This window comes from Manis javanica, chromosome 17 (assembly GCF_040802235.1).
Source record: "Manis javanica isolate MJ-LG chromosome 17, MJ_LKY, whole genome shotgun sequence".
Lineage (NCBI taxonomy): Eukaryota > Metazoa > Chordata > Mammalia > Pholidota > Manidae > Manis > Manis javanica.
This window is the reverse complement of record NC_133172.1, coordinates 14,996,772-15,012,052: the sequence shown is the minus strand read 5'-3', so window position 1 is coordinate 15,012,052 and position 15,281 is coordinate 14,996,772. Positions and strand designations below refer to the sequence as shown.

Below are 15,281 nucleotides of genomic sequence, written 5' to 3'. Positions count from 1 at the left end.
CACCCAAGTGCCTGGTGTATAACAGGATATCCATGTTGGGGGCTACAGGACAGAGCAGTGGGGGAGCCGCCTGCAGGCAGGTTGAACCTGTCTGCCTCATCCCAGGCTGGATCGACAGACTGAGGGTGGCCTGTACGGGTCAAAGCCCAGGATTGGAACATGTTTGTGTGATGTGCTGGAAGGGCTGGAGGCTGTGTGACCTCAGGCAGGACACCTAACCTCTCTGGGCCTGTTTCCCAGCTGTAAAATGGAATAGCTACTGCCTTAACTCAGTTTTTAAGAGTCAGGATCTCCTTTTTTTGCCTGACACCACTATCAGTAAAGATGTGGAAGACTCCCTGTATACATTTATATTACTCATAAATGTAGAAATGGGCTACTATACTAGTAGGTTAAGGTGGTCTAAGAGTGTGACATATAGAGTCACAGCATTCGGATCAAATCCCAGCTATGCCATATGCCAGCTGTGTGACTCCAGGCAAGTTACTTCACCTCTCTGGGCCTCAGTTTCCACAGGTTCATCTCAGAGGACTGTTGTGAGAATTCAGTGAGTTAATACATGATAAGTTCTTGGGACTCAGCACACAGAAAATGTGCTTCTCTTTTACTTAAAATTTTAATTTATAATCTTGAAATCATTTCAAACTTAGAGAAGAGTTGCAAGGTTAGTTCAAAGGACTCCCACGTGGCCTGCAATCACTTTCCCCATATGTTAAGATTTGGCACATCTGCTTTATCTTTCCTTCCTTCCACACCTTCCACACATTTTTGCCCCTGAACTGTTTGAGAGTAAGTTGTGGATGTGATACTCTTAGCCCTAAAATGCCCTGCTGTCTGTTCCCTAAAAAACAAGGTCTGTCTCTTCCAAGATCACAGTACAGTCATCAGAATCAGGAAATTTGGTGTTATCCAATTCACATCCTGTTCATCTTTCACCAGTTGTCCCAATACCGTCCTTCGTGGCATTTCTCCTCCAGGAGGATGCAGCGCAGGCTCTGGCCCTGCAGTCAGGGGTTATTAGGAAGCACTCCTTCAATGGTAGCTATTATAAAAACAACATACAAAAGAGAAATTAGAAAAGGCTGAGCTAACAGCATTTAACTTGAGGTGCCCATGCTTCCCACCCTCCCGTTGTTCACCTTGAGGACCCCACCTGCAAGGCCTCTGGAGCTCACTGGACTGGGTTCAAATCCCTCCTCCTCCTCTTACCAGCTGTGTGGCCTTGGGCGGTCATGTCCCCTGTTTGAGCCTCGGTTTCCCCATTTTAAAATGGGAGCGACACTAGCTCCTTATTTCACCGGGATGTTAGAAGTATGTGGAACGCTCAGCATGGGCCCCTACTTGATAAGTTGCGAGGGTGGGTATTGTTAACAGCTCTTACCATTTTTTTCATGATAAGGGGGGGTCAGTGTGCATAGTACGTATGCATTGTCTCTGGGATGTGGGCCATGTGGCCATCGAGCGCTGACCCTGGCTCCCATCCCCAGGATGACGAAGTGGTCCTGCAGTGCAATGCTACCGTGCTCAAGGAGCAGCTCAAACTCTGCCTGGCCGCTGAGGGCTTTGGCAACCGCCTCTGCTTCCTGGAGCCCACCAGCAATGCCCAGGTCTGTGCGGGAGGACGGGTTGGGGCCGGGGGCCAGGCGCTCTGGGGGCAGGGAGTCTAGAGTCCAAAGAGGAAGGGTCTAGGAGTCTGAATAGGGGGTGCAGACAGGAGAGAAAATGGGGAGGAGGCTAAGAGGGAAAGGGGGCATGGTTCTGAAGTGGGCAGGGGTGGAGGTCTGAGGGTGGAGGGGCAGGGGCCCGAGGATCTTGGAAGGCAGGTGTCTGAGGAGGCAGAAGACAGAGGGCCTGGAGGGTCAGGGAGACACCGCAGGGGGCTGACTGGGGGGTAGGGTGGAGGCTAAGGGGTGGAGGGACCCTGGAGTCTGAGCAGAGGTGGACTCAGGGTCTGAGAGAGGAGGTGACCTGGGGAGATGTGTGGGGGCTGGGGGAGGGAGGGGGTGTGGAGTCTCATGGGGGAGGAGGCCAGGGGCTTGATGGGGGAGAGAATCTTGGGTCCAAGGGGAAGGGTGTCTGGGAGCCTGTGTGGGAGGTGGAGGAGGGAGGTGTAAAATCCTGTGATTTCGGAGCCATGTCCCAGGTGCCTGGAGAAGGCAGAAACTGGGGCTGTGTGATGGCGAGGGCAGGAGGTGGGGCTGCCTTTGGGGTTGGGGAGATTAGGGTTGTCTGCAGGGGAAGGCACAAAGGAGTGTCCTGGAGGTGGAGCAGGTGCAGGGTGTCTGATGATGTTCACGCTTCCTAGGAGGTGGGGTGTGGGGTACCAAGCAGGAAAGGAAGGCCAGCGCGGAAGCTTCTGTGAGCTTTGGGTGAGCTTTAGGTGTGTGAGGGGGAGGCACAGAGAAGGCGTGTTCTGTGATGCTGGCGCTCATTCAGGGAGTCTGAAAGTGCTGTAGAGGGCAGGGGCCTCTTGGGGGCTTCAGGTCAGGCCTGGGATCTAAGGGGGGAGCGGAGGGGCACAGTGCTCAGGGGCCTTCTGGCTCTCCGCTCACTTCTCCACACCCCCAGAACGTGCCTCCCGATCTGGCCATTTGTTGCTTCGTCCTGGAGCAGTCCCTCTCTGTCCGAGCCCTGCAGGAGATGCTGGCCAACGCTGTGGGGGCAGGCGCGGAGGTGAGGCCCTATCCCTGGCGGGGCACAGTGGCGGGGAGGGGTGGGAAGACCCTGGGATTGTTCACCACCTGCTCTTCTTCCTCTCTCTGCCCCACCCCCACAGGCCCTCAATTTGGATAAGTGGGTAGGTCTGGCCTTGGGTGTCACCTGTCCTTCCCACCTTTCCGGATCCCAGACTGGCCTCTTGGGCCCACATCCTGCACACAGGGCTGGGGGGTCTCCCCTACTCCAGTTGTCAGGGCTGTGGAGCCCAGAACAGACCAGGCAGGCAGGAAGGAAGGGGTGGGGGCCTCTGAAACCCCATTCCCGACTCGCTCCTTTCTCTTCTTTCCCATCCTTTCCCCCAACCCTGATCGCAGCTCTTCTCTGCATGGGACCTCTCCCTTCACTTCCTCTCATCCCAAGTGTGGGTCCCCTCCAGTCCAGGAGTGGGTCCGCCATGTGATTGCGTGGCCCCATCACATGGCCCCCTCAGAGCATGGGCATGTGAGAGCCGGGATAGCAGGCATGATGCTGTCACCTGAGTGTGTCCCCCAGCTCCTAGGAGGGGCTGAGTCGTCTGGTGCTCCATGGTGTGTGGCAGCACAGGGTGATGTTCAAGTGTTTAACAACTGGTGGGACCGTGCTGGCACACACTGGCTCCAGCTCAGTGGTGTTCTGACAGGTTAGAGCAAAGCAGGCAGAAGTCCAGGCACCTGGAGGAGGGCTTCAGCCTTCCTGAGTGACTTTAGGACCTGGCTAATCAGTCGAAGGAGGCAGGGAGGACAGAGTGGGCTTTGGAGAATATGTAACACCCCATCCACAGGCTTCTCAGAGACATGTCCTGGCCTCCAGGGGTGGGGAAACTGAAGCAGAAAATCTGCTAAGGGTCTGAGCAAAGGATTCCTTGCAGCCAGACCTGAGCTGAGCATGGTACTTTATGGGGAACATATTCCCACCTGATATAGGCCAGATGTCTCAGGAGGTCGTTTCTCACTCTGTGCCCTCCCTTCCTGCCACAGTCATCCCAGGGTGGGGGACACAGGACGCTCCTGTATGGCCATGCCATCTTGCTCCGGCACACACACAGCGGCATGGTGAGTACATCAGCAAGGGGTCACGGGCAGGGGCAGGGGGCAGTGTCCGCCAGGACGAGGCTCACTCCCCTCTGCAACCCCAGTATCTGAGCTGCCTCACCACTTCACGCTCCATGACCGACAAGCTGGCCTTTGATGTGGGACTTCAGGAGGATGCAACAGGTACGGCAGCTGGAGGGAGCCGGGAATGTGATGGGGATACTCTAAAGCAGGGAGTTGGGGTACAGGTCTGCAGAACTCTAGGGGCCGGCATGGGAATGTTAGGGGGCTTTGGGGCAGGGAGTCCAGGTGTGGATGGAAACATTCTAACAGGGAGATGGGCAAGCACTGGGGGATCCCTAGATAAAATCTGAGGGCAGGGATGGGGGGCTTGAGGCAGAGTTGGGGGCAGAATAGGAGAATTTTGGGCACAGGGCTTGGGAGGCTCTGTGGCTGGGAATGCCCTGGGGAAGAGCATTCTGGGCCCCATCATCCTGACAGCACCCTGCCCACCTCAGGAGAGGCCTGTTGGTGGACGATGCACCCAGCCTCCAAGCAGAGGTCTGAAGGAGAAAAGGTCCGAGTTGGGGATGACCTCATCCTTGTTAGCGTCTCCTCGGAGCGCTACCTGGTGAGCAATCCCACCTCCATCACGGCTACTACCGTCCCAGGGCTGGGGACATGTGGGATTGACCCCATCTCCCCATCATTGGTTTGCCTGCTCTCTGGTCCCAGTGTCCTCACTCCTGATTCCAGTTTCCTGACTCTAACATCCAATTTCTGGTATCTGGTGCCCCGTTTTCCTACTTGATTTCAGTTTCCTCATCTGTGTCCTCTAATTTTCTGTCTCCTGACTGCTGGTTTTCTGGCTTCCACCCTCGGTTTCTTGCCTCGGTCTCTGGAACTATTGCTGACCCCACCATCGTCTCTGACTGCTCCACCCTGGTTGCCTCCAGCACCTGTCAACAGCCAGCGGGGAGCTCCAGGTGGATGCCTCCTTCATGCAGACACTGTGGAACATGAACCCTATCTGCTCTGGCTGTGAAGAGGGTGAGGGCCCCAGATCTCTGGCCCCTAAGCTGAGATCCCCAAAAGAGACCTTCCACATTGCCCCTCAGGCATGTCCAAAACGAACCTTGGAACCTCAAACCCCAAACCTAGATCTCCAGAACTCATTATGACCCTTACTGTTAGATCTCCACCTGACCTCAAATCCAGAAGGAGCCCCAGAGCTCATACCTCCACGCCCAAATCTCAGTTATCAGACTCCCGAACTCAGACCTCAGAATTCACATGCCGAGCTCAGGTCCTGGAGGTCAGAGCCCTTAACTCAGATCCAAAGTTTACAACCTCATATTTGAAGCTCAGACCCCAAGCCTCAGATGACAAGCAGAGATGGCAACCTCATTCCCCCAAACTCAGATCCCCAAATTCAAACTCAGATCCCCAAACCAAGAACCCTAATTCAGACCCCAAACCTCAGCCAACCAACCTGAGACCTCCAAGCTTTAACCTTACATCTCCAAAATCATCTCCCAAATTCAGACCCCTGTGCTAAGACTCCAAAGTGTGACCCCAAAAGTTTTATCCCAACTCTCACACCCAAAACCTCAGAGCCTTAACCCAGACCCAAGCTCAAAGCACAGACCCTGAAACTCTGGCCCTAATCTCCAATCCTGAAACTCAGACCCACCAACTTCTAACTACAAAGCTCAGATCTCTCCAAACTCAGACTTCAAAACTCAGACTTGCAAACCATAGACTATAACCGCAGACCCCAAATCTCAGATACCAGCTTTAGCTCTCCAAAATCAACCCTCAAAACCTCAGACCCCAACCTCACTTTCAACATCACTCTAAACCCAGATCCCAGATCAAGCCCTGGAACTCAGAGCCCAATATTAGGGAACATTGGACCCAAACCTCTGACTCCAACCTCAAAAATCCAAACTCAGACCCACAACCCCACAACCTCAGCCCTGTACACTAAATATAGATCCTCAACCTTGGACCCCAAATCTCATACTCCCACTGTAGGCCCCAAACTTAGCCCAAATTTTCGTACTCTGAAAATCAGATCTCCAACTGCAGACCCCCAGACCTAGCCCCCAGCCTCCCACATGGGAGAAGCAGGGACCCCAGACTCCACTTTGGCTCCTGGACTTCTCCAGGGCACCAACCCCACAGTGACCACCCTTCCTGACTCCTCATAGGCTATGTGACCGGTGGCCATGTCCTCCGCCTCTTTCATGGACACATGGATGAGTGTCTGACCATTTCCCCTGCTGACAGTGACGACCAGCGCAGGTCTGGGCTGGGGATAAGAGGGCTGGGATCTCAGGGTGGGAGCAGGGGGCAAGGTAGGCTGGGGCTGGGACCCTGTGGGTGGGGTTAGGGGCTTGATTCTGGAGGTCTTGAGCGTGAACCTGTCGCCTTACTGTCTCTTGTGTCCCCAGACTTGTCCACTACGAGGGGGGAGCTGTGTGCACCCATGCCCGCTCCCTCTGGAGACTGGAGCCACTGCGAATCAGGTGGGGGAAGGGGGCTAAGCTGGAGGAGGGGGCTGGGGCTCCCTGGGGGGCCTAGGAGGGGGAGAGGGTCTTGCAAGATCTGAGGAAGAGACTGGAGAGTTCTGAGGGAAAATCTGGGGAGCCCAAGAAAGCGATGGTGCCAGTCTTAGAATCCTGGAGGAAAAGATGTTGGGGGAAGGTGGGGTCCTGAGGGAGAGATCAGGGGTCCCACATGAAAATGTGGAGAGTGGAGGGGGAGAAAATGATGGGTCTGGGAAAACTGGAGGCACTGGAGACATCTGGGGAGCTCTGAGGAAGCTGGGACGGCCTGAGAAGATTGGGTTCCTGGAGGACTGAGGGGTCCTAAGAAAGATTTTGGGGCCCTGAGGAAGGTTTGGGGACCCCAGAAGAGGACTGGGGCTTGAGGAGCCGTGACCCCAGACTGTAGTGTCTACAGGAGGACTGGGGGAGGGCCCTCTAGTACATTTGCCCCCACTCTCTACAGCTGGAGCGGGAGCCACCTGCGCTGGGGCCAGCCGCTTCGCATCCGACACGTCACCACAGGACGCTACCTGGCGCTCAGTGAGGACCAAGGCCTGGTGGTGGTCGACGACAGCAAGGCCCACACAAAGGCCACCTCCTTCTGCTTCCGCATCTCCAAGGTATGTGGGCCAGGGTGCCCTGTCACCTGGAGCCGCACACCCCACCCCAGCCCCCACTTCACAGTCTCTCAGTGGGGCCCTCTCCTTAAATGCCCAAGCAGAGGAGGCTGACCTCTGTCCCTGCCCCTGCAGGAGAAGCTGGATATGGCCCCCAAGCGGGATGTGGATGGCATGGGCCCCCCTGAGATCAAGTATGGGGAGTCACTGTGCTTCGTGCAGCACGTGGCCTCAGGCCTGTGGCTCACCTATGCTGCCCCGGACCCCAAGGCTCTCCGGCTCGGTGTGCTCAAGAAGAAGGTGGGTGTGGGGCAAGGTCAGGAGTGCAGGCAGGGCCAGAAGGGGACTCAGGGGCTAGAAGATGGGGCCAAGGGAAGGATGGAGACTGAGAGAGAGAAACTGAGATTCAGGGGGACAGCAAGAAAGAAGGATAGATAGAGGAAGAGAGAAAGAAAGGGAGAAATATGGACAGGGACAGGGAAAGGCAAAGACAGTAAGACATGAAGACAGAAAATAAGGCTAGAGATGGAGAGGGAGAGGTGGAAAAGAGAGAGACAGAGAGAAAAAGATAGGTAGTGACAGACAGACTGAGAATAGCATTCAACAAATTATTGAGTACCCCAGTTCTGGTGTGTGCAGAAAAATAGGCAAGCTATGCAGACCTGTTTCCTGCCCTCCCAGTGCTCAGAATGGTGCATAAATTGTCTTTAATGAACTACCCTGTTTTATAACTGAAAAGTGGGAAAGCTACTTTTAAAAGAGGGAACAGCATGTGCAAAGGCCCTGAGGTTGGAATGAAGTTGGTTTGCTGCAATAATAGGAAGAAGATCCAGTTTGGCTGGAGCAGAGTAAGCGAGGGGCAAGTCGTGGGAGATGAGGACAGAGGGGATAGAAGCAGATCATGTGGGGCCTTGTCAGCCATGGGGAGGGTCCTGGCTTTTACCCTGAGTGAGATGGAGCCACAAGAGAGTTTTGAGCAGGGAAGTAATCTACCTCAGGTCCATGGGGTTCCTTAGCTGCTTGTGGGAACAGTTTGGGGTGGGGGTGGGGGCAGAGCCAGAGGAGATGGGAGGAAACAGTGGACAGGACCCGGGTGGGGACTGTGGAGTGGAGAAAGGTGGCAGATTCTGGTTGTAGTTTGAGTGTGGAGCCAACAGGATTTTGTGACAAAATTGGGTATCAGGATGAGAGAGGGCATTGAGGATGACACTATGATTTTTGCCCTGAATAACTGGAAGGATGATGTGCCATCAGCCAAGTTGAGGACAGTCAAATGTCAGCTCAGGAGGACAGGGATCCAATGCCTAGGACTGAGCTACTCAAGAAAGACTTGATGAGTCAATGAGTGGGAAGGCTAGGGAGATGCGTGTGTGCAATAAGTGAAGCTTGTAGTTGGGTATATGAGCAGAGGATGCAGAGGTGGGCTTGGGCCAGATGGGGATATAGGGTTGCTCAGTAGGTGGATGGTACTTAGAGACATGGGAGGGGATGAGGTCCTGGGGAGGTCATCTCAGGGGCAGTGGTGGTCTCACCTCACAGAAAGGTGGTCAGGCATTCTGTCTGGAACATGTTAGGTTTGGGGTGGCATTAGAGCTTTCTGGTGGGGGCATAAGTCAGTAGTAGATTCAAGTGGAGAGGGTCTGGCATGGAGACAGACAAGATAGAGACAGAGACAAAGACAGACTGAATCAAAAAGGGATAGAGACACAGAAAGAGACAGACAGAGATGGAGAAAGAGAGGGAGAGAGACAAAGTTGGACAGACAGAAACAAACAGAGACAGAGTTGGAGACATAAAGAGGAGAGACAGAGAGGGGAAAAAAGAGAGAGAATGAAAGACACAGAGACACATGAAAAGGAGCAGAAGGAGGGAACTGGTAGATAGAGTCCGTGGTAGACAGGTGGCAGTTTTGGGGCTAGAGTCTGGCTGGTGGGCTGGGGAGCACCACCCTGGGTGGCGGGGCCTGCTCCTGACTTCTCTGTCCCCCACTGCCAGGCCATGCTGCACCAGGAAGGCCACATGGATGATGCACTATCACTGACCCGCTGCCAGCAGGAAGAGTCCCAAGCTGCCCGCATGATCTACAGCACTGCGGGCCTATACAACCAGTTCATCAAGTGAGCCACCTGCCTGGTCTGCCCGGGGTGCCAGGTCACACCTTGTGCCCACTCCTGGCATCCATGCACCTGACACATTTAATATCTACCTTTGACATCCAAACCCCATATAACGTACACAGGACCCTTCACCTCTAAACCTCTGACTTCTGTCTATACACTTGACCACCTTAGCTGACTTTTGAAGACCATAACTTTGACTTCACATCCCTGAACACCTTGACACCCAGACCCTTGACCCTGGGCCTCCCCATTGCTGACTCCTGCTTCCACGACCCCTTTGTCTACACAGGCATAAATCCCAGTCTCAGCTCTGCCATTGGCCACTGTACAGCTTTGGGCCAGTACCCTTCTCTTTCCGAGTTTCGTTCTCCCCGACTGTAAATAAGTGTGTCTGTGGGAGTCCTGCTAGGGCCAGAGGGTGGGTCTCGCAAGCCCCTCTCTGACGGTCAGCGCTGCGGTCCACTGGCTGACACGGTGCGGTCCCCGCAGGGGCCTGGACAGCTTCAGTGGGAAGCCGCGGGGCTCGGGGCCTCCTGCTGGCACAGCGCTGCCCATCGAGGGCGTCATCCTGAGCCTGCAGGACCTCATCGGCTACTTCGAGCCGCCCTCTGAGGAGCTGCAGCACGAGGAGAAGCAGAGCAAACTGCGCAGCCTGCGCAACCGCCAGAGCCTCTTCCAGGAGGAGGTGAGGCCGCGGCGGGAGCGGGGCGGGCCGGGGCGGTGCCTGAGGGGCCTGGGGAAGTAGTGATCTGAGAGCGGGCAGGGCAGGTGGACCGGCGCGAAGGACACGCGAGGGGGCGGGACTCGGTTGGTGGGCGGGGCGTGGAAGAAGGTGCGGGGCGTTTGGCCGGGCAGGGGCAGGGCCGGTGAGAGCGACGCCCCCGGAACGCGAAGGCGGGGGCGGGCCTGGTCCCTGGTCCCTCAGGGGAGAGGGAGGAGCTGGAGAGGTTGGGCAGAGGTGCAGCCCACGGCCGAGGCAAGGCGGGTGCAGACGAGGCCTGGGAAGAAGTCTGGATGAGGGAGATGACGCTGGACTCATGGGGCGGTGTCTGTGGGGGCTCGGCCTGCGGGGTGGGAGGACGAACCAGAGTGTGATATGGGGCGGGGGCGGGGCCGGGGGTGGCTTAGCCGGGGTAAGGGGCTTGGGGTATGTGTGTTTAGGGCACCAAGAGAAAATATGGGGGCGGGTTCCGCTCAGCATGCGGTCTGACTGGGAAGGGCTGAGAGGGGTAGGAGCAGGGGGCTAGACAAAATCCAGGGGTGTGATGTCTCTGCACGGTGATGGGGAGCTTTCATTTAAAGGGACTCCCAGTCTAATTGGGGAGGCAGGCCCAGAAGTGATAATAATAACACTAACAAAACTTACGGAGTGTAATTAGTATATGCAAAGCATTTAGAACAGCGTCAGCACATAGTAGATGCTGTACAAGTGTCACTTCAGCCCTTACTGTGTGTTAAGTGTGCTATATGCATGACATAACCCCGTGGGGAGTTGTAATTCCCGTATTACAGATGGGTCGCCGGAGTTCAGGGAGGTTAAATAGCAGCCAGTTACTCAACAAATATGCCAGAGGATAGAGCTTTTGACGAAATAGACAAAAGCACCTGTCTTATGGAGTTGACATGGAAGTGGGGGAGGATAGATACCAGTAAAATAAGAACTCAAGTGGTATATAAGATGGCAAGTGCTAAGGAGAGAAACGGAGCAGGGCAGTGATAAACAGTGCTGGGGCTGCTGCAGTAACATAGAGTGGTCAGGGAGGGTGACCTGAACGAGGTGAGGCAGCCCTGTGTACCCCTGGGGGAGGGATAGAGAAGAGAGGGAGGGGAGAGCAAGCACACAGGCCACGAGGTGGGAGTGTGCTTGGCAGGTTCCAGAATAGCAAGGAGGCCAAAGCAACTGGAGCAGGGTGAGCTAGGGGCAGTGTAGGACAAGATGAGGGCAGAGAGGTGACAAGGGCCAGGCTGTGGTGAGGACTTTTCCTTTGGGAGCCACAGGACGGTGATCTTCTAAAGTCAACTAGATAGTGATGGTGGCTGTTATGCTCTCTCCCAGGATGCACTGCTTCTCTTACTAGTAACATGGGCCCTAGGATATAGATACAACTGTCTTATAGGTGTAGACAGAAAGCACTATTTGTAATAGCCTAAAACTGGAAACAACCTAAGTGTCCACCACCACTAGAATGGACCCGCAAATGTGAAATAGCCATACAATGGGTATAGATAGTACTCAGAATGAAAATGAACAGCCACATGAAAAAATGCTCTTGAATCTTAAAACATAATAGCAAAAACATCCATGTACAAAAGAGCATGTACTGTATATCCCGAATTCAAAAGCAGGCAAAACAGACTTCACAGATGCATCCATAAGCGGTAGAGGAAAACAAGGAAAGGATTCCCCTAAAAGGCAGGATAATAGTTATTCCTAGCAGATAGCAGAGAGGTTTGTGTGGTCAGGAGGGGCAGCCAGTTGACTTGTGCATGGCTGGTAATGTTCTCTTTCTTGAGCTGGGTCATGACTATAACACCTGTATAGTGTTGATCTTTATTATTTGCAGATTCTGGATTTGCAAATTTGCTTACTTGCTGAAACGTGTTAACCCTAAATCAATACCTGTAGTGTATATTTGTGGTCATTTGTGGACAAGGGCAGTGCGGCAAGAAATTTGAGTCATCTGACTTGCGCGTTTCCGGCAGAGGCTAAACAAGGCAATAATCTGCCTTCTCTTTCAGCTCTCATGCTGTAAACAAATGTCCTTTTCATGACTTATTCAGTGCCACATTTTTCACCTTTTTATGCTTTCTGTTGATTTTGCACCCCAAGTGTAGTGCCCAAATGTAGTCCAGTGTTCTTAAGTGTAAGGAGGCTGGGATGTGCCTTACCGAGGAAACACGTCCTAGATAAGCTTCATCCAGGCATGAGTTCTATAGTGCTGTTGGCCATGAATCTAATGTTAATGAGTCAACAATATAAATTCAGTGTCTTTACACAGAAGCACACATAAAACAAAGGTATGTATTGATTGATGAAAATGTGACTCCGAGGAGCTCCCTGTATTCCCCCACCCCTGGGAGCAATGGTTCAGTATCCGCTAATTCAGTGTTTCCAGTGACTTTACAGAACCTAACCACCACAAGTGATAAGAATTGACTGTATATGTTTTATGTGTGTTTCTGTATGTCAGTTATAATTCACAATGAAAGAAGACAAAATATTAAAATGTAAAGAGAGAAAATGAAAAATCGCCTTCGTGGTTGTTGTGGAGAATGAACTAGGATAACTGGGCCCAGGAATCAGGTGCTTGGAAGTGGATAGGATGGGAAGGAAAGTTTGGGAAGGAGAGGCACACATTCAGTCCTGGTGTGAATAAGGATGTGTTATGTTGGTAACAGCCAGGGAGGACAAGGATAGACCTGGGGAGCCCAGGAGGAGCGGTGGGTGGTGGCAGTGAATGGGGACTTGGAGCTAGGCACTGGCTTAGATCTGGGAACACCTGTCACTAGTTGTTGAAGGCCGATGAATGAGCAACTCAGAGAAAGCCAGCTGAGGGAAGGAGGGCCTGGGACTCCTGTGGCAACACTGCCCGTTTTCCCCACCCCAGGGGATGCTCTCCCTGGTCCTGAACTGCATTGACCGCCTAAATGTCTACACCACTGCTGCCCACTTTGCCGAATTTGCAGGGGAGGAGGCAGCTGAGTCCTGGAAAGAGATTGTGAACTTGCTCTATGAACTCTTGGGTAAGCAACCTCAGTCCTGACTCCCCCTAGAGCACCCCAGGTCCCTAGTCCCATTGGCTCTGACCCCGCTTTGAACTCTCAGCCTCTCTGATCCGTGGCAATCGGACCAACTGTGCCCTCTTCTCCCACAACTTGGACTGGCTGGTCAGCAAGCTGGATCGGCTGGAGGCCTCGTCTGGTAGGAGAGCCGGGGAAGGGGACAGGGGCTTGGGGGAGGGGAGGGTTTCAGCCACCTCCCCTCTCACCGCATCTCCTGTGCAGGGATCCTGGAGGTGCTGTACTGTGTACTGATTGAGAGCCCCGAAGTCCTGAATATCATCCAGGAGAACCACATCAAGTCCATCATCTCTCTCCTGGACAAGCACGGGAGGAACCACAAGGTTGGTCCCTCACCTCTTGCCTCTCATCCCGCAGCTCTGAGCCCTGACCTTTCCTGGGGCCCTGGAATTCCCTGCCCTCCTCCAGCCCCTTGTCATCTCCCTCTCATCTGGACTCCTCTCCCACCTGCTTCCGTCTGAACGCAAGGGTCTCAAGCTCATGGTTCTTAAATGGATTCTGGGCCACAGATAGGCTTCACTGGACCTCTGACATATACATTTTTTTTTGAGAGGGCATCTCTCATATTTATTGATCAAATGGTTGTTAACAACAATAAAATTCTGAATAGGGGACTCAATGCACAATCATTAATCAACCCCAAGCCTAATTCTCAACAGTCTCCAATCTTCTGAAGCATAACGAACGAGTTCTTACATAGTGAATAAGTTCTTACATGGTGAACAGTGCAAGGGCAGTCATATCACAGAAACTTTCAGTTTCTGTGCATCATGACATATACATTTTTAAAATTTCTGATTTTGTAGTCTTCAGGTGGGCTGCATATACAGTTTGCCCCAGGTTCTGCTGGTTCCCACTGCATTATATCTATCATTTCATGTATTTACATTGTCCACGCAGCCCCCAAAGGCGCAAGTGTGCAACCCCTGCTGATCTAAACTCTCATCTTGTTCCCTGTGCTCTCTCACTGAGCCATCCTTTCCTCTTCTCTCTGGCCTCTCACCTCTTACTCCAGTCTCCCCTCTTACATTGTCGATAACTTAGCCCAACTCATATGACCCCCCAGCCTCTCACCTGACCTTTCTGACTCTTGACTTTTCTCTGTGACCCCTGACCTCCCACCTTCTCTCAGTCAAAATCTCCATCTCCTGTCCTCACACATCATCCTTTGCTCCCGGCTTCCCACCCTGGGCCTTCCATAGACTCTGGCCCTGGTGCCCTCCCACCTTGACCTCTGACCTTGACCTCCAGGTGCTGGATGTGCTGTGTTCCCTGTGTGTGTGTAATGGCGTGGCCGTACGCTCCAACCAAGATCTCATTACCGAGAACTTGCTCCCTGGGCGTGAGCTTCTGCTGCAAACAAACCTCATCAACTATGTCACCAGGTTGGTCCCTAACCCCAACCAACCTCAGCCTGACTTAACCCTGACTCCAGAACTCAGCAGCTCACCCCCCTCGTCCTGACTCAGAGGCTCCACACACAGGTGGATGTCCCTTCCTCCACCTGTGCTGCCCCAGGACTAACCTCCTGCTCCTCACAGGTGTCTGCTCTGCCCCTAGCTCACCCCTGGCCCCCACTCTTCTTGTCCCCTCTCCCTGCCCCTTTTCTGCCTGTCTCTTTCTCTCTCCTTTCTCTGTTTGCTCTTTTGTCTTCATCTTTCTGTCTCTGTTTCTATTTCTCCTCCATTTCTTTTACTCCGTCTCCTCTCTCTCTCTTCCCTGTCTTTCGATGTCTGTCTGTCTCTGCTTTCTGTCTCTGCATCTCTCTGTTGCCATGTCACTTCCTTTCCGTCCTGTGTGTATATCTTTCTCTTTCTCCCTCCCCATCCCCCCACAAGCTGGCTCTGCTCTCCATCTCTCCCTCACCCCCTCTTGTTCCATCTCTCTGCAGCACCCGCCCCAACATCTTTGTGGGCCGGGCAGAGGGCTCCACGCAGTACAGCAAATGGTACTTTGAGGTGATGGTGGATGAGGTGGCTCCGTTCCTGACAGCTCAGGCCACCCACCTGCGCGTGGGCTGGGCCCTCACCGAGGGCTACAGCCCCTACCCTGGGGGCGGCGAGGGCTGGGGCGGCAACGGGGTCGGCGATGACCTCTATTCCTACGGCTTTGACGGACTGCATCTCTGGACAGGTATCTGGATCCTTTCAGGGGACCCTCATCCTGACCATTGACCCTAGAGTTTCCAAGATGCTCACCACACACCTTGGGGTTCTTGGGATCCCGACCCCCCAGAACAGGCCAGCTCTCAACCCATAACTCATTTACCATGACCCTAACCTTAAACCTTCCAGAATCTTGGCCCTAACTCATTTCCTCATAGCCTCTAGAATGCTGACCCCAGATGATGTATGATTTTTGACCCTGGAAATGTCAGGAAACTACCCAGTTATTGTGACCTCTGATTTTGACTTCTGATCCCAAAGGTTCCAGAATCCTAACTCCAGGAGGGCTTTAGCTTAT

The 15,281-nt window shown here is 53.7% G+C and overlaps 1 protein-coding gene across 2 annotated transcripts in view; it reads left to right on the top strand.

Moving 5' to 3' along the window:
• RYR1 (ryanodine receptor 1) overlaps positions 1 to 15,281 on the top strand; it is a 114,256-nt gene that overhangs the window by 3,928 nt on the left and 95,047 nt on the right. For both annotated transcript variants that reach the window (XM_037021731.2, XM_037021730.2), the window contains exons 2-18: positions 1,488 to 1,607; positions 2,569 to 2,673; positions 3,675 to 3,749; positions 3,833 to 3,911; positions 4,247 to 4,359; positions 4,685 to 4,778; positions 5,942 to 6,035; positions 6,185 to 6,259; positions 6,744 to 6,900; positions 7,033 to 7,197; positions 8,893 to 9,014; positions 9,507 to 9,702; positions 12,626 to 12,761; positions 12,844 to 12,939; positions 13,023 to 13,141; positions 14,070 to 14,203; positions 14,710 to 14,951. In XM_037021731.2, coding sequence (XP_036877626.2) covers positions 1,488 to 1,607; positions 2,569 to 2,673; positions 3,675 to 3,749; positions 3,833 to 3,911; positions 4,247 to 4,359; positions 4,685 to 4,778; positions 5,942 to 6,035; positions 6,185 to 6,259; positions 6,744 to 6,900; positions 7,033 to 7,197; positions 8,893 to 9,014; positions 9,507 to 9,702; positions 12,626 to 12,761; positions 12,844 to 12,939; positions 13,023 to 13,141; positions 14,070 to 14,203; positions 14,710 to 14,951 — 2,122 coding nt within the window. The remainder of the gene's footprint in view (positions 1 to 1,487; positions 1,608 to 2,568; positions 2,674 to 3,674; positions 3,750 to 3,832; positions 3,912 to 4,246; positions 4,360 to 4,684; positions 4,779 to 5,941; positions 6,036 to 6,184; positions 6,260 to 6,743; positions 6,901 to 7,032; positions 7,198 to 8,892; positions 9,015 to 9,506; positions 9,703 to 12,625; positions 12,762 to 12,843; positions 12,940 to 13,022; positions 13,142 to 14,069; positions 14,204 to 14,709; positions 14,952 to 15,281) is intronic.